The sequence below is a fragment of the Caretta caretta genome, chromosome 25 (assembly GCF_965140235.1).
Source record: "Caretta caretta isolate rCarCar2 chromosome 25, rCarCar1.hap1, whole genome shotgun sequence".
NCBI classification, from domain to species: Eukaryota; Metazoa; Chordata; order Testudines; family Cheloniidae; genus Caretta; species Caretta caretta.
In genome coordinates this window covers 17,628,225-17,648,937 of record NC_134230.1, presented here as the reverse complement: position 1 = coordinate 17,648,937, position 20,713 = coordinate 17,628,225, and the positions used below count along the sequence as shown (strand labels likewise).

Sequence of the window (20,713 nt, the reverse complement as noted above, 5' to 3'; positions counted from 1 at the left end):
TCTCCCCTCCACCCGCAGCCTCCCCTGCTGCTCTTTGAGAGTCAATAAAAGGCTCTGTGAGGGCCGTTCCGCAGCCAGTGCCGGGCGGCTCCTGGATTGGCGACGCACCGCCGGCTGCACGCCGCCCCCAGGGGACAGTGATAAACCAAGGAGCACCGTGCACCTGGCTGTGCCTTATTGCTTAAGCAATGAAGACTTTTTAAAAATGCATTCCTCCTCTCCGAGCTCCCCAGGCTGACGGATGCTGATTTCACGGCCGTGTCAGCAAACGGAGCAAAGGAGAATTTATTGCCTCTTTGCCCCTGAAGCCCTTCTGGTGACCTTGAGGGGTGGGGTGGCTCAGGGATGCGATAGCTGCACCCCCTGGGATTTGTGCTTTGGCAGGCCTTGCAAGCTAAGCAGGAGTAGGCCTGGTCAGTGCTTGGAGGGGAGACCCTAAGGCCTCTCGGCAAGTGGAGGTGATGTTTGCCCTTCGGAGCCAGTCCTGCACCAGTTTCCTGGTAGGATGACAGCGGGCGCTGTGCTGCTGGAGGGGCTTTTCTTCAGATGAGAGGGGAAGTTGGGGCCCTGAGTGCTGAGCGGTAGCAAAGGTTCCCAGGCCTGTTGTCATGGAGTGTGGGGGAGTCCGGGCCCTGCACCCCTCTTCCTGGGATTCACCATGACTCTCAGCCAGCCAGTAAAACAGAAGGTTTATTGGACAACAGGAACACAGTCCACAACAGAGCTTGTGGGTACACCCAGAACCCCTCAGTCAAGTCCTCTTGGGGGGCAGGGAGCTTAGACCCCCCAGCCCTGGGGTTCCCTGCGTTCCTCCACCCAGCCCCAAACTACAACCAAAACCCCCCCAGCAGGCTCCCTCCTGCAGCCTTAGTCCAGTTTCCCGGGCAGAGGTGTTACCTCCCCCTCCTGGCTCAGGTGACAGGCTCTCAGGTCTCCCATCCCCAGTGAAACCCCCCTGCCACATCCCCAGGTCAGCACTCCCCCCACCCTGCGGCGTCACACCTAGGCAACGCGAGCCCCCGTATCTTGGCTGGATGCCAGCATGAACCTGACATCCCTCGTGTGGGTTTTATTGGATGCCAGAGGCCCAGATCCTCAACTGGCGTAAGTCAGCATCACTTTAGTAAAGTCAATGGCTCTGTTGCTCCACTCGGCTTCAGTTCACATCCCAGCTGTTGTACAGCACTGTTAAGCTGCGGGTGCATTCTACCCCAGAGGCAGCTGCACTAGGTGAATGGGGAGCTGCATGCATCAATGGGCTTTTCTTCCCCTTGCAGGGAAAGTGTTCTACGTCTCCACGGCCGGACGGCTGACGTCCCAAGGAGCCAGGAGGCACTGCCAGACCCAGGGGGCCTCGCTAGCCACCACAGGCCAGCTGTATTTAGCTTGGAGGGATGGCTTGGACCAGTGCGACCCAGGCTGGCTGGCAGATGGAAGCGTCCGATACCCAATCAGGACCCCACGTAAAAAATGTGGAGGGGACGAGCCAGGCGTGAGGACAGTGTACCAGTTCCCCAACCGGACTGGCTTCCCGGGCCCGGCCATGAAGTTTGACGCCTACTGCTACAAAGGTAGGTGGGAAGGAGGGTGCCCCTTCCGGGGACAGATCGGACCAAGGATGATAGGCTAGTCCAGTTCCTGATCCAGAATCACCCCACATGTCGTTAAAAGCTCCCACCCGCCCGGCCCCCGACCCTGGTGCCCACCTGTCCCCGTGCCGCCCGCCCGGCCCCCGACCCTGGTGCCCACCTGTCCCCGTGCAGCCCGCCCGCCCCACGACCCTGGTGCCCACCTGTCCCCGTGCCACCTGCCCGCCCCACCACCCTGGTGCTGCCTAAACCTGTCTGTCTCATAGACACAAAGGCCATGGGGCCGGGTGGAGATGTTGGAGGTGAAGCTCAGACCTACCCTGGGAACAAGCAGGGCCTCCAGCCCTTTGGGTGCTGGTTTCTGCTCCCCTGTTAATTCCTACCACGTGCACAGAGCTCCCCCTCCTCTGGGCAGGCAGCGAGACACGACAGAGCAGCACCGGTGCCCTGGGCTGCCTGGGAATTGATGGGCATGGCCAGCAGAATTGCCTCGGATGAATGTTTGGTTGGGGAATTAATCAGAGAAATGCAGGGAACTCCAGTCAGGGCAGCCTGGCCCAGTCACTGTGAGAATAAACCTGTCCCGGTGCGAAGGCAGGAGCTGAGAGCCTGGAGCAGGGGAGGGGACCCCATTGGGGCAGGGAGAGGATGTGAGGGGAGGAAGGGAGAGCAATTCAGCTCTTCAGAGGTGCCCCCCATGTTCCACCCAAGCCCTCTGACTGCCTCCTGGGGGTTATGCTGAGAAAATCGGCCCTTTCGACGCTCTGGTCCCTTCCCCTCTGTCTCTGGCCGAGCGATAGTCGCAGGCTCTGCCCGAACCCCACATTCCCTGTGTCCCATGCTGCTGCTGGCCTGGCTGGGGCGCTGAGGGCTCCTTCTATTGCCCGGCAGCCCCACACCGGGCAGGAGTGGCAGGGATTGGCTCCCAGACAGAGGCACAAACCCCCCAGCTGGGAGAAGGGCACCTGTGGGCTAGCTCCTTGTGAGTGGAGTTGAAGGGGGTGAGGGTTAGGGAACAGAAGGAACCAGCCCATGGCCCCATGGGGAAATACACGAGCCCTGCTGGGCTATGGGCTGCTGAGGGAGCCTGCCGGCCAGAGCCCCCCAACACCAGTGTGGAAATACAGCTGACCTATTTCATGTCGCAGCAGCGAACTGGAGACAGCTCCCTTCTGCAGGCCCCATAAATCACCCGGCCGGCGCCTTCGTCCGAATCCCCCTGGCACTGAGCAGCCTCAAGTGTCCGGACTAGTGCTCCTAGCACCCAGCAGAGCCAGACCAGGAGTGTTAAAGGGGTTTAGGTACCTGAGATGCGGAGGGGTTGTGTCTCGGGCACCTGGAGAAGTCCCACAAGGTGCCTACCTGCATCATCAGACCCCTGAATCCCTTTACGCACCTCCCATGGCTCGGTTCCCCACCTGTGCCATGGTTTTGTTCTGCGTGCGGTCACCCCTCCGTTAACGACCCTGGCGTGAGGCTCGGAAATCCCTCCATTACTCCCTGGGGATGGTGCAAGTCGCTGGGCCCAGCACCTCTCCCAGTGCCAGCTGCCTCTCACACAGTCCATTAGAGACTCAAACAGGAAACGGGCTCGTTCTGGCATTCCTGTCCCCCCCGCCTCCTCCCGCGACCCTGCGTTCACTCACAAGGCTTCGGCTCCCCCACGCTCCTGCAACCCCATAAGGGTCCAGAGCCAAACGAGACCTCCAGGCCCCCGGGTTTCACCTGGCTCTGGGTCCAGGCCTGGTTCGCAGGGCGGCTTCCCGCCCTCGCTGGGTGAATCCCACTGAGTCCCTGTTAGCACACGCCCAGTTCTCGTCTCTGTGTCCGTTCGGGTCAGAGCAGCCCATGTCAGCTCCTGCTCATTCATCTCTTTGCAGTGGGTCAGCAGCCATCCCCTTCACAGAAGAAACCAGACGAGTTGAGTCCTGAAAAAACAGAGAGCAGCCTGAATCATGGGCAGCCGGAGCAGGATCTGGATGGGTTGGAGCTGGCGGGGCCTGACCCTCTGGGCATTGACAACGTCTTGGTGGAACATGCCGAGGAGCAGCTGCCTCTGGCGCGAAACGAGCTGATCCCCAAAGAGCGCAAGGACCCCAGCGTGTCCGGGGACTCCAGGGAGATCATCCGCGATCACTACAGCCTGCAACACAAGCTGCTGGGGCCAGTCCTGTCAGAGGATGAGCAGCTGCAGCTGGTGACGGCTGGCCCAGCTGGGAAAGACCCAGAGCCTCCCCAGGTGGGATCCCAGAGTGCATCTGCCACAGTAGCTCCCATTCTGAAAGGGGCCGAGGTTCTGGCTGAGAATGTGTCTCCGAAACCCTCTTCAGTCTCCTTTTCGGCTGGGCCGGGGGAAGATCAGTCTCTGAATATGGTCGACCAGGCACCAGTGCAAGGGGTGAGCAGTGACCAGGGAGCCCACGAGCCGCTGGGCTTCACCACAGGTCGCTGGGAGGAGACACCTGGCCCCAGCCAGTTGACCTCTGTGGAAAGAGATGCCCCAGCCCTGGGGGAAACCACCGATGCCTTCCAGCCACCCTGGCGTGGTGGCATCACACAGGGGCCCCTGTCAGCTGATCTGCAGCCGCCTTCCCAAAGACCTGCCCCAGAGCTCCCCCAGGAACATGTTGCTAGCACCGTGGCCCAGGATGGCCTGGGGCTCTCATCTGCTGCCAAGGAGCCCGAGCAGCTGAGCCCTGCCACTCTGGATGAACCCAGCCATCTGCCCCACGGCCCTGAATCCACCAAGAAGAGTGTCTCCTCGGGGCTGAATGGCCGGTACTTCCAGCTGCAGCGCGAGGGACAAGCCCAGGGTGTGGACGGGAACGCTTTGGGGGGTGTCACGCCCACCCCTGGCCTGGCGTGGGAGATGACAGGTCCGGCGGACAATGCTGTCGAGATCCTCCCCGTGTCCAAGCCCACCGCCAAGGCCCACGCAAGGGACCGCGCCTACCCCCTCTCCAACGAAGTAGATGAGCAGGCCGAGGGTCAGGCCAGCCACAGTGAGTATCTCTGATTAACCTCTTTCTGAGGGGGGGGTGAAGTGGAATTCTTTGCGGCCGCTGCAGCTTTATAATGCAGGACTGGCCATTTGCCCATGCGTTGGCCGGGGCAGCCCCCTGATCTGAGCGATTTGTATCTAGACAGAGAGAAGCGTTTCCCTCCCAGTTGTACCAGTTTCACCCCATTCTGAGGACAGTCTCTTCCGCTCGTTACACCTGCAGTTCCACTGATGTCTGCAGGGTTATGCCTGATCTGCCGTGGTCTGACTTCCTGTTCGCTCTATCATGGGAGCATCTACACTCCCAAGGATCGGGATCCCGTCATGCTGGTAGACTCACAGACCCCAGGCGAGATCTGGTGCCCATCGGGCCCGGCCCGGCGCAGACACTGGCTGAGATCAGGGGCCCGTTGGGCCAGGCATGGCACAGACAGGACCAGGTCCCTGTGAGGAGCTCAGGGAGATGGGGGGCAGTGAGCCAGAGAGCCTCAACAATACAACACCAGCCCCCCGCTTCACTCTGCCCCCTTCCCTCCTTATCCACAGACTCCCTCTCCCCATGCAAGGGCACTCCTCCCTTCCCCCCGCCCCCTCCAGGGTGCTGCCCATCCCCTCCCATCTGCACTGAATTCATCATCTGTATGGAAACAACTCCCTTGTTCTCGCTCCCCCCACTCCCCGTCCCCTGCTCCCAAGGGACTGTTGGTGACCTGAGCCCTTTCTGCCCCCTTACCCACCCCATTTCCCACAATTCCCCCTCCCTCACACATCTGAGGAAGGCTCCCCTGGACAAAGGGCTGTCTTTCCCCCCTGCCCCGCCAGGAGAGAGAGCATCATGTGCAGCCCCCCATCACCTGGCAATTAACCAGGCCTTCAGAGTGGGGGAGCCTCCTCCCCAGATGCTGCCTGAGTCATGAGGAGCCAGTAGCCATGGCAACCTTGCCTAGCTGGGATCTGCTGCTGCTCATCACGAGAGGCCATTGTCAAGTCCTTATGATGATATAGCAGCGCAAAGCGCTCGTCACAGCCCAAGGAGAGGGGCCGGGGTGCTGGGCGTCCATCCACTCAATAGCACCTCTCCTCAGACCCTTGTGCACAGACGGTGCTTTCCGTCCCAGGATCCCCCCCGCACTGTATACCCACACCCTGCCCCTGAGAGCTCCTGGCCCGCGGCTGAGGAGCTGGGCAGAGCCAGGGCACGTGGCCTGCGTGGGACCTGTTGTTGTCTGATTATTGTATTTAAGTGAGCTGTAGCTCACAAAAGCTTATGCTCAAATAAATTGGTTAGTCTCTAAGGTGCCACAAGTCCTCCTTTTCTTTTTGCGAATACAGACTAACACAGCTGTTACTCTGAAACCTGTATTTAGAGGGGGGGCTCCCGGTGTATCCGGTTGTGTGATCCACACCCCCTCACTGCTCCTTTGCCCATGTCCCAGGGCCTTCTGCTAACCAACATCTCTGGCTTTTTGCAGAGCGAAGGGGATCAACCAACCAAGGGCACCCGCAGACGGGGACAGCCCCAGCACCCCCCTCACCATCCGCTCCCGACCAGGAAAAAAAGCCACAATGGACCCTCCACCTGACACCACCGCTCCCCCAGCACAGCCGCTGGGCTCCCACTGACCAACCCCCAGCCAGCGACAGTCCTTGGGCGGCGCGTGCGGCCAACACCATCGGGGTGGAAGAGTCACTGATGGGTACTCGGGGGGTGGCAGAGACAGCAGCCAGCATGGAGGAGGGAAGACGGGACTGGAGCTCTGAGAGTACCCCGATGCTGGCTGAGCCGACGCCGGCAGCCAGTGGGCTGTCTCTGCGCCCGGCTGGCACCCTGACCCCAGGAGACACTCTCAGTCCACTGGAGGAGGCCGCTCTCAACCCGCTGCTCCCCAGCTCCAGCGTCCGAGGTGACTACCCCCAGGCGGGAGGCCTGGGGCTGCTGCCCCCTGGGGAGGATGTGGAGGATTCCTCTGGGGAGGTCACCTCCAGTGAGGAGGGTGCCACCCCCATCCCGCCGCTATCTGCCCTCCCCAGGGCCCACATGCATGCACTACTCCCCCCCCACGCTGAGGATCCGGGGGCGCCCCCCTCCCCCCATCCCCACCCTGGGGGCAGCGAAGGCAGCGGCGCTGCGGAGTTCAGCTGCCCGGAGAGGAAGGGCAAAGACGTGACCTTTACCGAGAGGTTCATTTCCTTGCCTGGCTGCGCTGAGAGCTCCGGCTCCAAGGAGCCCAGGGAGAGAGCTGGCATGGACACCCACAGGGCTCTGGCCTTGGAGTCTCTGGATGAACCCCCAGGCCTGGAGGAAACGCTGCCTGGCCCAGCCTGGGAGCTGAGAGAGGAGCGTGCAGAGGATGGGCAGGCTGAGCTGCAAGGCGAAGGCGCGGTCACTCATCCTGCTGAGGAGATTCCGGCCCCAGCACCTGCCCGCTCTGGCCCTTGGGTGGCACCAGCCGAGTTTCCAGCCAGCAACAGCGAGCCAGCCAGCCGCGAACCTGCCACGCAGCCCAGCCCAGCCTGGGCAATGACGGCCGGCCAGCCACAGCCACGGGAGCTGGAGGGGGAAGGCGAGGACATGAACTTGGCTGCAGCATTGTCCGGGGATGGGTCAGCGGAGCAAACGGTGGGTCCCCCGACGCTCCCTTTTGGCACCACCCAGACCACGGCTCTGGACCCCTACAAGCCTGCAGGGACCAACTGGCCGGTGACCAGGAGGGGGCAGATGGCAGCAGGAGCCATCAGCCTCCTACAGCCATCGCTGACAATCACGGAGCCTGCCCACTCCCCCCTACCGGGTCCCACACTCCCTGGCACAGTTGCTAACCGAGCCCCTGTAGCAGGACCAGCCCAGGCTGCTGTCACAATGACCAGGCTGCCAGGAGTCATGGGGCTCGAGAGCTCGCCCTCCGCACCGGCTGCTCCAAGCCACACAGAGCCCAATGCAGAGGATGTCTTGGGGGAAGCCAAGAGGGATGAGCCACCGACGCCATGGGGCTCTGCAGCTGGGCCGCCCCAGCTGGAACAAAGGATGTGGGTGAGCACCAGCCCTCAGGACCCCCTGCCCAGCTTGCCTACTGATTTATCCCTGCTGGTTCCTGGGTCCCGGGAGGAAGGCGTCCTGGAGCCCCCGGTGCACGCCAGCCAGGCCTTCAAGGTACCCAAGGCGGAGCTGGACAGATTCATTCTCCAGCCCGTGATTGACACGGCCCGAGAGGGCATCCTAGCCGAGGTCCCAGGGCTTTCACTGGCGGACAGGGAGGCTGACAGCGGGAGCGGAGAGGAGCAAGTGCTGCCCTTTGTGGGGGAGAAGGAGAGCCTGACCTGGACTGGGGAGAGCAAGGCCAGCACACGGGGTAAGTGACAGCCCGTAGAGCCGGGAATGGGGTCAAGGCTGTGAGCAGAGGGGGGGTGGCACCTGCTGGAGCCAGGCAGAGCATGTGCAGGAACTGATCAAGTTCTACCCGTGCTCCCCACTCCCAACCTGTAGCCCCCTCCTCCTATCCCAGTCCTGGGCTCCCCCTCCAGCTCTGCCGATGCCCCTGAGTCATGCTGAATTGTGCTACACAATGCGGTGGCTGTGTTGCTTGCCTGCCATTCCTGAAACCCTAGGACCTTCCCCAGGATTTGAACCCAGGTCTTCACAGCCAGGCTGGCAAAGCCAGTCCCCCAGAAGCCACTCCGTTCTGAGATAAGAAGTAGTCTGCACATTGCAAGATGCCATTCTGTGTCCCCCCACTTCTCTTCCCTTGCCTGCTGCTGCTCCCGATCCCAGGTTTCTGGGTAGCTGCATCCCACCCCTGCACTTCTCCCTCCATCCCAGGGCCTGACCAAAAGCCTGATGAAGTCATGGGGGACGTCTGGGGATGCAGGACCCTGCCCTGGCAGTGGGCGAGGTCCCCCATCTCGATTCACATGGAACAAGGAGCAAAAATATCCGTCTTAGTTTCCTGGCTCTGCTGCCCGGGCAGCTACCCCAGTGCCCTGCGCAGAGGTTCTCCAAATGGGTCGGAATGAACTGCGTGGCCCCGCTGATGAAATGCAACTCAGATACAGTCAACTTGGCAAAATATAGCCTCAGCTTCTCCTCCACGCTGGCAGGCTCCTGGCACGCTGGCTCCTCTGAGGGGGAAACACAGCCGAGAGTAGCCCAGCGAGCAAGCCTGCCCAGCTGCTAAAAACCAGGGTGCATTCAGAGAACAATGGAGAAAACAGTCGATAGGCCCTCTAGGCTCTAGGAATGGATAGATAGTTACTAGGATTTAAGGCGGTAGATAGCAGGGTGCATATGGGAATGGATAGATAGATAGATGACAGATAAAGGGGGTGTATCGGGATAGATAGATTAGATTAGGATTTTGGGAGAGAGAGACTAGACTCTAGGAATGGCGACAGATAGACACATACGGATATAGACAGATTGATTCAATGCTAAGGCCAGGGTTCAGGGGTCCTTATTTTATTAGCACCCATTTCTCAGTGCTGAGTTTTATACAGAGCTCTCCTTCCAACCGTGACAGGGCTGCAGGCAAAGCCTGGATTTCTCGACGTGCTCCGTGCTGTTAGAGTGAGCCGGGAACCCATGGTTTTAAATATTTAATATTTGCAGTTGCTAATAATAATAGCTAGAGAGGCAGCTCCTGGCAGGGAATATTTAAGCATCCAAAGACTTTTAGTATCTGGGAAAAAGACAACAAATATTTTTGAAGTTTGGAGCCACTGAGAGGCGGGAAAGTCAACACGGTTAATATTCAGCAGTCTGAGGTCCCTGCGCTGCTGGTGAAATATGCGTCAGCGCTGGGAGCTGGAGCTGCTGCTGTGCTGAGCCCCTGCAAACAGCTCCCTGATGGCCAAATGCACTGTGGCACCTTGGCAGGAACCTGACACGACCGTATTGTTTCGGGGACAATACAGACTCTGTCCTGTGGCTGTGGTAATGCTGGGGGTGGGGCAGAGAAGCAGTCAGAGCTTCCCCCAGCGGGGAGGTAGGTCAGACTGGGACTCATACCTGGAGCGATTCCCCAACCCTCCCCACTGCCCCGGCTCTTGACCTGACCCAGGTGGGTTTCTTTCCCCAGCGCTGAGTGTGGGTGGGTGGCTGAGTGGGGGCTGCAGCTTGGTTCTCGCTAGGCCTGAATCGGAACTGGCCTCTTAGTTACAAGAGCCAGCCAGAAATTTTCCATTGGAAAATGCTGATTCCATGAAATCAAAATGTTTTGCAGGAACGTAACAATTTCATCTAAATTTTCACCAGAAATTTTTTGTTTCCATTTGATCCTTCAGACTTTGACGTCAATATGCTACACCGTGCTAGCCTATAATGTCATCAATGAATAGTCCCAACAATACGTTCAAACTATTTTTGGAATGTTTCATTTCATGAAAAATTCCCAGATTTTGACTTTTTTTGTCAGATTTTGGGGCAAAACCAGATTATGAACTGTTAGAATTTCCCACGGGCCAGGAGTTCCCCATGTTACAGCTCTGGGTATAACACTCAGTGTCCCTCCTTGCCGGCCTGTGGAGTGAGCCAGGCAGGTCCCATCTCCAAACTGCCCTCCCCCACCACCACCACACACACACCTAGTGTAGACCCACCCTCCTGGCCCCTATCCCTTGCTCCCCCATCCTGGCGGCAGTTCCCTGGCCACGCCGTCCCAGATTGCAGAGACATCCCTGTGTGGAAGCTGGCCATGCTGTGGGGTTGCTGGGGACAGGTAGCCCTGGCTACGGTCCAGTCCCAGAGTAACCTCTTCACCTTATCCGGGCTGGGTCTCCGGCAGCAGTGCAAGCAGCAGGGAGCACCTCACCCTGGGTGGAGCCACCTGGTGCATGTGTATAAACTGCGATAGAGAAGCCCCAGGCATGTCCCTTCCCTCTGCAGGGTGTTGCTCTGATCAGCCCCGCAGGGTGTTTTTTGTGGATCCCGGTGAGTGGTGCCTGGAGCCCGGCCCCAGAATGCTGCCTTTCAGAGGTCTGGAATTTACCCGCCCATCCAAGGGCTTTGTTACAGCCTTCTGCTGCAGCCTCAGCATTCTCCGCACAGGCCTTACGGGTGTCCAGATCCAGGGGACCGCCCACTACCCACAAATCCAAGCTGGCCACAGAACGGCACCTGGGAAAGGGGGGCTGTGCTCTCCTGCATACTGATGGGCAGGCCCGGGCCCCCCTGCATCCCTGCTAATAGATCCCAGCGAGCCCAGTGCAAGATGTGAGATGGTTTTAATAAGGTGCACTTGGGGCTTTGCTGTTGAACACATCTTCCTGGTAAAGCACTTACAGCTCCGAGGGGAAGCAGCTTGGACAGGATGGGGTTTCACGGGGCCAAGACACTGCTCAGCCTGGAAAGGGATGTTGAGTCTTTCTTTCTTTCTCTCCTATGGTTAGCCCCCTATCACTGGGTCTTGGTGGATTTATAACGAGAGACACAAACACTCAAAGCGGAGCTGTTCTTCCTGCACCCGGCTCCAGCATGCCCACTCACCCTCCATCACCACCCGGGGTGCAGCGCGCCTTCACCCACGCGCTCAGTGCCCGCTTCACATGCATGCTTTCCTGGCTGCTCTCGAGCAGCGTCTCTGCTCCATTCCCATTGCCGGCGGGGATGGCGCATCCCCCGCCGTGCTGTGGGAGCTGGCAGCACTGATGCCTGCCGAGCAAACAAACCTCCGCAGGGCTCCTGGATTCTTTTTCCTGTCTCCAGCACATCTACCTGCCCTGGCTGGCTAGGGCTGCTGCGACTGCCTGGTTGCTGGGGTTTGCTCCACCTGCGCTGGCCCCAGCTCTCCCCCGTCCCAGCTACCACCAGGCCCTGCTCTCCTGTTTCCCCTTCTGCTTTCTGACTGGGGTGGGGAGGAGGAGAAGTGGGAAGCCCAGCACCAATGGGCATCCCTACAATAACAAACCAGGGTACACAGCAGAGCACCCCTAGGCAGCCCTGCACTTACAAACTCAGGTGTGCAGTCTGGCAGCCATGCAGAGCCCCAGCAGCTGCAAGCCAGGTATGTTGGGCAGCAGAAGGGTAGGAAACGAGGCTGCTCTACCATTAACCTGGAGGTTCACGAGCGCCTGGTGCCACTTGCTGTTGGGTCCCAAGGTCCTAATTCAGCCCTTCCTGGGGCGGTGGGGCAGCGCAGTAACACAGCAATCAGCTCTGGAGAGCTGGCTGAGCCCAGCCACAGCCAGGCAGGCATTACACACTGGATGCAAATGACCCCAACGGCTGGAAATGGGACCGAAGGGCCTCGCTTCCGTACGTGGCTCCCTGAGCTCAGATTGAGAAGCAGGCTGCGGGAGGGCAACGACTCCGGCGGAAAAGGCCTGGGGGAATTTGGCGGCATGCCAGTTGAGGCCTCTTTGCCCCTGCTCATTGCACCGCCCCATGCCGGCACCAAGCCCTCCACACGATCCTGTCAGTCCCCCACTAACCACCAAGCCTTCCCTGATCCCGCCTCTGCCAGCTCTCGGCTGTGATTGTGCAGGGCCCAGCAGGCTCTATTTCTATCAGCTGGGGCCTCAAGGGCTGAGAGTGGCTTGCCCTGGCCCAGCCTGTGCAGCTCCAGCTGTTCCCAGGATTGGCTGTGAACTCATTCCGCCCCTGGTCAGGCCCAGCTCCTGCGCTGGACACAGCGCCCCACGCAGCCACTGTTAATCAGCTCAAAAAATAAGATGGCTGCAGACGTAGCTCCCGGGAGACACAATCAAAGGTTAGGGGGCATCATTAGTGTCTGCATTATATCCCTTCGGGGTCACCTGCTGGCATCTAAATCAAAGGGAGCCACTTTCTTCCATCTTGGGGAGAGACAGAAAGATGAGAATCTAACAAAGAGATGAGATAGATTGATTAGATTAGATAGAGGGGGTGGATAGGGATAGATAGATAGATAGAAGGGGTGGATGGGGACAGATAGATGGGGTGTACGAGGATAGATAGATTAGTTTAGATAGATGTGTATTGGGACAGATAGATAGATGGGTGTGTTATATTGTGGCAAGGAGTTTCACGGTTAATGATGAATGTGTAATGGAGTATTTCCTGATTGGTTTTAAATTTGCCACCTCTCGTTTGAATTGATACAGAACTAGGTACCATGGATGGAAGGAAGTAGGGGGAAAGAGAGAGATTCTGGTCTTGCAGTGCTTTAATATTCCTGTAGGAAGAATGTGCCTGTTTTACAGGAACTCGTGATTACCCATGCTGAGCTCTTGCAAAAATCTGGCCCCAATTCTAGGCGTTGTGTGCTTGAAAACTCAGCCTTTAGCAGGGGGCTCTGGAGGCAGCCGTGGGAAGCAGGGGACAGGGATGGACTCCAAGGTACAACCCCACTCTGGGGACCCTGAGCACATGCTTGGGGTGCGAGCCTCTGTGGCAGCGTCTTCCCTGCTGTTGTCACCTGTGCTGGTGGATTAAAGCTAGTGGGGGGATTCCTACCCACGCTACCAACACACCGTCATTTGCAGTGTAGATGCACCCGACAGGGAGTGGAGCCTCAGCTGGCGTAGCTGATGGCCCAAGCAATAGCGCACAGCACGGCAAAGCTGCCTGGAGGAGCCATCTTCCGCTGTTCAGCTCATCCAGTCGCTCTCCCGCTGCCGGGGGCTCTCCCGGTGCGCATTGCAAAGCTCCTGACCGAGGGCTCAGCTGCTGCTTTGCCTGCTGTGTCCTCTCTGCCCACTAAGTGCTGCTGTGTAGATAAATGGAGCGAGATTCCTCCACTTCAGCCAGCAGAAGAGTCTGCTCGCCTATCTCGGACTTTGCAGGGCTGCTGGCGCGCGCCTCATTGCCATGCGAGGGCTGCCTGCTGTTTCCCCCAGAGACTGTTTGAAGTCAGTCAGAGCTAATTATAAAAAGAATTAGATTCCGACTCGAGCCAGCTGGCAGGTGCCTGAGCTGCAAGTCTTTTGCATATTTTAACGCTGCGTTTGGGTGCCGGGCGTGCACGACGGGTCCCGCACGCAGGCCCAAAATAAAACCGGGAGAAAAATCCCAGTTTGCAGAGATCAAGAGCACAGAACCTGTCTCGGCTTAACAGCTAGACATGTACCAGGACCAGAAGGAGAGAGAGGGCCGCGGAGCTGTGCTTTCATTTGGGGAGCGGAGTGGGTGGGCCTGGGTGGGAGCAGATGGCCACGTGCAAGCACATTACCATAGTGTGCAAATGTGGCTCTCTCCTGGAGTTCGCTCAGGGCCCCGTGGAAGCCCTGCTGCAGGGGCAGAGCTGCGTGGGGTTCAAACGCTGAACTAGACTGGAAGCAGGGAGGAGGGAGATGGCAAGGAATTGTGGGACGGCACTGGAGGACTACCAGCACTGAGTTGGCTCAGGCCTGTATCCACGCTGCAGAGCAGTGACGACAGCTGCTCCAGTGTGGGTTTAGACAGTGCCCTGTCGGCCGGCCAGCTTTGTGCAAAGCACCCCCGTGCTTGAGCCAGAGGCCTTTGGGTGTGGCTGGGACTCGGGTTAGGGGCAGCGCTGGCAGAGAACCAGAGATAACTGAAGTGCAGACAAGCCCTGGGTCTCTCGCTCTGAAGGGGGGTGCCACAGAGCAACCCCCTGGTTGAAGCTGTTGCCGGCACCCAGTGCCGAGAGGCTGAACAACAGCTTGAGTTGGTTCGTTACCCGGTGTGCTACACCCGATAATCACAACGGGGTGGAGAAGCAGAAAAGTTTATTTGCAGCTGCAAAAAGGTACAGGGAGAATAAAATCTCAAATCCTGCACACAGAGCAGGAAGTTGCACAGGCTTTTATACATCCTTTTTCCCAGCATACTTATCCAATAGCAAGCTGCCCCAAGTATCCATATAGCCAGCCAATCCAGTTCCCAGCTAGTTCCCTGATTCTCTGTATCATTTGTTAAACTATACATAAAGCTGCTTTATTCAGCATTGTTCTTCCATATCTGCCCTGTGTGGCCTTGCTTAGTTTCAGGCAGTCTGACTCCGCAGCATATTGTTGCAGATTCTCAGCATAACTGCTGTGTGTGCCTCCAGGCGGGGGGGCCAAGGATACTTGGGCCTAGTACGCAGAGCTGCTGCGAGTGCCTCCAGGCGGGAGGGGGGGCCAAGGACACCTGGGCCTAGTGCGAGGGGGCTTCATCGACACTTGTGGTCTTTTACCTAGTGGCCATGCCCCAGTGTCCCCAACAGTACCAGGTGGGTGTGGGAAGGAACCGCTAGTGCTCATGGCTGCAGCAGAGATGCAGGGAGGCTGCCCAGTGGAGCTGGAGAGCAAACCCTGCTCATGAGGAGCCCACACAGATTACTGATGGCCCATGTGTGGCATGATCTCTGTGGGTCCTGGGGGCCTGAGGGAGGCTGGGGAAGGGGGGGAGCCTGAGCAGTAGGTCTTGGGTCTCTGCCTCAGCGCCCGTCTCCAAAGGGCCCCGTGCCCATGCGCCCGTGCCTTATGCTCGTGTCTTGCAGCTCAGGCCGACCCCTGCGAGACTAATCCCTGCCTGCACGGCGGGACCTGCCAGGCCAATGGAACCGTCTACAGCTGCAGCTGCGACCAGGGCTTCACCGGGGAGAACTGCGAAATAGGTGAGTGGCCTCTGCCCCACAACCACGGCCCTGCCCTGCAGAGTCAGGAGGGGCTAAGAACAGCCGCCCGGCCAATCACAGGTGGGGCAGGGGTCTGGGCACTGAGTCGCCAGTTCAAATCCAGCCAAGGGCAGGCGTGGCACTTGATGGCTGTTGCCTGGTCTCTGCAAAGGTGCCATGCTGGGGACGGGAGTGCAGTGCCCATGGGCACTGATTGACTGCTGGCTGGCAGATGCAGTGAGGATGGAGTGAGCCACGGAGGCTGAGTCCTCCTCTGGGAAAAGGTGGGTGCAGAGCTCAGTCTGCTGCTCCCCCTGCCTGGGCGGGGATCTCAATCTCGAGCCAGGTTGCGGACACCTGCTAATCCCTTCATCGGTAAGAGGGAGCCCCGGGCTCTGTCCTTTAAAGCACCTTTTATTTCACCTCCTCGTTTTCACAATGTCACGTCCCACCCACACCCCCCAGTTCCCGGCACACACTCGCCTGGCCTGGCCCCTCAGTGCCTCTCTGCCGGGCATTGATGGCGGCTGTGCTGCTCAGGCTGCGGGCAGAGGCTGGTAAATGTCATGTCACAGGTGGCACTGGTCGCAGCCGGCCCTTCGTTCACGGCCAGTCCAGTTCCCAAGGTGAGACTGCAGCACGGCTCTGCCAGCTGGCTGCAGGGCCACCCTCCCGCCCGTACCTCCAACCCACCCAGCTTCTCCCCGGCCATGCTGCTCAAGAGAGACCCCGGGATGCCAGCTCCCCACCCACGGCCAGAGGCCAGGGGAGCTGTAGGGAGCAGATCGTCTCAGCCTGTGTTACCGTCCCGGTTACACGAAGGGTCTGTCTGCACTGCAGTCACCAGGGGTGATCGCAGCTTGTGTAGACATCCCTGAGCTGGCTTTAATCGAACAGGCTCAGGTGCTGGAGCAGTGAAGCGCGGGCTGCGGCACGAACAAGCCACCCGTGTCATAACCCCGTGTTCCCCGCAAGCTTGTACGGCCTGTGCTGTGCCGGGACCCAAGGTATCTAGATTAAAGCTTGCGTGGGTCCATTTACACCAGCCGCAGTCACACCCCTTGACTGGAGTGCAGACATACCTTCTGGCAGCATGAACGGGTTCTCTGAGCATTCCCCCCTAGCACAGGGGGCCTCTCCAGCTGATGTGGAGCTGACTTAAGATCCCTGCACCCACCCCGCTCCTAGTCCCAGTCCCAAATGGGGAGATGGGGGTTGTAACTGGAGCTCACTGTGCTGTCTGTTTTTTACTTTCCAGCACCCGTAGGAGGCAGTAGGGAGAGGAGCATAATTTCCAGACACCCTGAAGTGGCTCTAATTTACACTGGGACCTGGCCAAGGCCATGCATGGACCCAAATTACAGAGAGCACATTGGTTGCGTGAGGCTCCTATCCCATCTCCAAGTGCAGGGACAGGGGATCTGAGAGCGGAGCCCAGCAAAACCAGCCGGGTGCATTTCACTCCCTGGTTTGCCCCCCGTAACAGGAGGTGGCTGTGGTTGGGTTTCACCGTCCCAGAGGGACATTAGCGTCTGGTTTTTTATAAAATCTTTCTGGTGGTTCTGGGGGCTGGAGGAAGCCATCCTGGGAATGTTTCTGCCCCAGGAGAAAAGGAAAACCCCTGGCTAAAAACGAAGGCTAATCCAGGGCTGGAAAGGCCATTTCACCCTAGATTTGTTACTGTCAGCAGTGTTCCTTTCAGGGTGGTGCTAGGAGCCCCGGGCCCGTAGAGCTGGAGGACGCATGGACAGGGAATGAAGCAGGCAGTCCCTGCCCCGGACAGCTGGGCCTCAGGCAGGATGGAAGCAGCTTGAAGGCATTTCATGCTCCCTGCCCTGCTGTTTTGAGTCCGTCCCTTGTATCAGGGCTCGGCAGAGCAGGATGTAGGGGCTGCAGGCTGCTCGTTAGAAACCTCTCTGATCCAGTGGACCCCCCACCTTGGGTGTGTTGGATAATGACCCTTGGGTGTGTTGCTGGCAATCCAGCTGCGAGCTGACTCCTGCTGCCTCGCGAAGAGTTGGCACCATTCCCCAGCGAGGGGGCGGGGAGTGTTAATGGTTGGCTGGGACGATCTCGCCCCCCTAAATCACGCCGCGCTTGTGCCGTGATGAAGCACCGCAGGCTCCAGGCTATTATCCCAGTGCTGGGGCCTCCACACTCGCTGATTTCAAATTGGCTCGGAAGCTGGCAAGGGAACAGCACCTCGCTGATTCCTCTTTAAGCCTCTCTTCTAATAATCTCCTCCCCACCTGCCCCCAATCTCCTTGTGCTTCCCCCTGGGCAGCACTCCCAGGGTGTACAGTGGGATATGGGGGAGCCCCAAACTCCACCCAGGGGGGACCCTAGGGAGGGGAAGATCTTACTTTCCAAGCGGATTCATTTCCCTGCAGGGACCTGCCTGCTGCAGCGGTTTCTCTCACAGTACAAGCTAGAGGCCCTGCTGTGCAGGGTGCTGCACGAACCCAACATGAGCGACGGCCCCGGACAGACAGAGGGAGGATCCTTATTGCCCAGCAAGGGAATTGAGGCTCTGAGAGATGTGGCCTAACGGAGTCTGTGGCAGAGGCAGCTCTCCGGGTTCCCCTTGCGGTGCCTTTCCCCAAGGTCAGGGACTGATGGAGGAGACACTGGCTCCTGACTATGCACAAGGGCTGCCATGGGAGCCCGTTGCGTCTCCCACAAAGGACTGGGCCCTGCCCATCTGCCGTGTGCTTCGCAGGCCAGCCCAGGGCCTGGGGCAGCCGGCACTGGAATATCAGGCTTAAAACCAGAGAGGCTGAGATACACGTGGGGAGAAAAAACCTTTCCAGAGCCAGGTAATAACGTTTAAGCAGCATCGATTTCCCTGTTACAGCTCAGTAAGCGGTAACGAACCGCTCAGCGCCTTCCCAGATGGGATCGGTGCCTCCTGCCGGGGGGGGGGCAGGCTCTGGCCTGACTGCGCACACGCCAGCTGGCTGTTGTGGGGGGCTCACCGGGCCCCCACTGCTGTGGCAGCTGAGCACTGGGCACACAGCGGTGGATTTCTCCTCACCCACCCCAGGAGGCAAAGCAGGGAGATTAGCTCATTTACAGGTGGGGAGCTGATGTCCAGAGGGACTAAAGAACTTGCCCAAGGACACATGGTGAGTTCGTAGCAGAGCGCAGCACTGACCCCAGGTCTTCTGAGATAAAGCCCTAACCTCTGGACCATCCTTCCACTGAGCTCCCACTGGGGTAGAGGGTCATGGCACCCACCTTATGCCCCAGCTCAGGCTCCAGCAGTGACCAAACCCCTGATCCAAAGCCCACTGAAGCCAATGGGAGCCTTTCCATGAGCTCCAGTGGGTTAGGATCAGGCCTCAGGAGTCTGTGTGATGGCAGGGGGTTTGGAGCAGACAGGTATTTGCGTCCCGCCGGAGAATTGACCCAGAATGGCTGGGGAACTTGTCCAGGAAGCGGGGCTGGAAATATCAACAGCACGGGCCATCTCCAACACTTCCTGCAGCACCAGCTGCCGAGAGGCCTGGCGATCCCACCAGGGAGCCCCAGACCAGCCCTGGTCCACACAGATGTCTGCCCCTTTGGGTGCTCTCCCAGAGTCTCCCATCACTGGTCCCACCCGGGTGCCCCCTGGCCAGCTGCCCGCACCGCCCAGCCCTCGGCACCAGCGCTGGGCCAGGTGTCAGAACTGAAAGCGTCAGCCTGATAATTCATTAGCCACAGATAAATCAGCTCCAATTAGCACTATTGAGTGGGGCAGCCGCGGCTCAGCGGCCTCAGCTGCGATGGCAGGTGCACTCCGTCCTTGTCCGGGAGAATCCGATACCCCATTAGTGAAGTCATCAGCCCGGTGGCACGTGGCACACTCAGCCCCGGGCCTCTTGGGGCTAAGCAGCCACCTCACCCCACTTCTGGGATCCCTTGGGGCGGCTGCCTGGGGAGGGATCAGCCTGCCCCACCCCACTGCGTGGGAGGGATGTCTCTGTTCTCATCACGCTCTAGGCCTAAAGTAGCTTCCTCCAGCGGGGTTTCCCCCTCGGCAGACATCAGCTTGGTGTCTGGTTGCACAGTCCTGGGGCGGGTGGGATGCTGGGGCCCAGTGGGGCGTACAGCAACAGGAGAGGCCTCCAAGGGCTGCAGGTCCAGATCAAGGTGCATGAGAACTGTGCGGGAGCCTCAGGGGCATTGTGGGTCTGGATTGTGGCACATGGACAGAGCAGGGGGCAGGTCTGGCTGGCTGGGCATTGTGGGTCTGGACCTTGGCACTGTCACGGAGTCCCTGGGCGATGCTCTGGAACTGCTCCCCATGAAGCCAGTCAGGACTCTGGGGCAGTCGCCTTTCTGTGAGCAGCCTGTCTTCAGGACACGCAGCTCACTCAGCTTCCACCTTCCTGGGTCTGACCTCGGAGCATTCAGCATCCTCTGCCCCTCCGTGCGCTTCCCACAGCGAGTCCGCTCAGGCGGGGCTCCTGGGGAAGCCAGAGGGTCCTGCACCCCAACTTCGCAGTCAGACGTGACTCTCAGCCAGCCAGTAACACAGAAGGTTTATTAGATGACAGGAACATGGTCTAAAACAGAGCTTGCAGGTGCAGAGAACGGGACCCCTCAGCTGGGTCCATTTTGGGGGGCAGTGAGCCAGACAACCACGTCTGCACTTCACTCCATGTCCCAGCCAGCCCCAAACTGAAACTCCCCTCCAGCCCCTCCTCCTCTGGGCTTTGTTCCTTTCCCGGGCCAGGTGGTCACCTGATTCCTTTGTTCTCCAACCCTTTAGCTCTCACCTTGCAGGGGGGAAGGGCCCAGGCCATCAGTTGCCAGGAAACAGGGTGTCGGCCATTCTCTGTGTCCAGACTCCTGCACACACCTGCCCTCTAGGGCTCTGCAATTATCATACACCCTTACCCCACCCCCTAGATACTTAAGAACTGCCTAGGGGAAACTGAGGCACCCCCACACTATTCAGAGGAAACATTAAGAATAGTCCCACTTCGTCACAGGCACATGGACAGAGCAGGGAGGGCAGGCTTGGAAGGCAGGGGCGTTGTGGGTCTGGATTGAGGGCCATCAGCAGCAAGGCGTGCACTGTTGGCTGCTTGTCTTTCACTTCCATCTGCACTGAACCCCCGCCCAGAAAGCTCAGGAGCTGGTGCTCTGTGTGTCCCGTCCTGGTGGTCTTTGCTCTCGCCGAGAGGGGATTGCGGAGTGCTGTGTGTGTGTGCTGGGGGGCACCCAGGGATCCTGCTTCTTCCTGGGCTGCATGGGCGATGGCTGCTGCTGCTCTTTGCCTTCTCTGGCGCTTGCTCTCGATCCCAAACCGTCTCTCCACCCCCCCCCCCCCATTGCCCAAGTGACCAGCTGCAAAAATACAGCCGTGGGGAGGGACAGGACCAGCGGTAACAACAGCCTGGGGCCCGCCCCAAAATCCCGCTCTTGTGTCTGTGACTCGGCCATGTTAGTCTCCCAGCCGGGATGGGGCTGCTGAGCGAGCACCCGGCAATATTAAAGTGGGGTAGCAGTGGGACTTGTGTGCCAGCTGCCGAGCTGCTCCACGGAGACCCAGCCACTCTTGCCCATCAGCCCGATTGATTTCCTCTGGGTTTAATCTCTTA

At 59.2% G+C, this 20,713-nt stretch overlaps 1 protein-coding gene across 2 annotated transcripts in view; it reads left to right on the top strand.

Annotated features, from left to right (window-relative positions):
- The window catches only part of NCAN (neurocan), a 90,563-nt gene that overhangs the window by 52,340 nt on the left and 17,510 nt on the right, over positions 1-20,713 (top strand). For both annotated transcript variants that reach the window (XM_075123209.1, XM_048830684.2), the window contains exons 6-9: positions 1,278-1,571; positions 3,470-4,591; positions 6,063-7,940; positions 15,006-15,122. In XM_075123209.1, the coding sequence (XP_074979310.1) occupies positions 1,278-1,571; positions 3,470-4,591; positions 6,063-7,940; positions 15,006-15,122 (3,411 nt within the window). The remainder of the gene's footprint in view (positions 1-1,277; positions 1,572-3,469; positions 4,592-6,062; positions 7,941-15,005; positions 15,123-20,713) is intronic.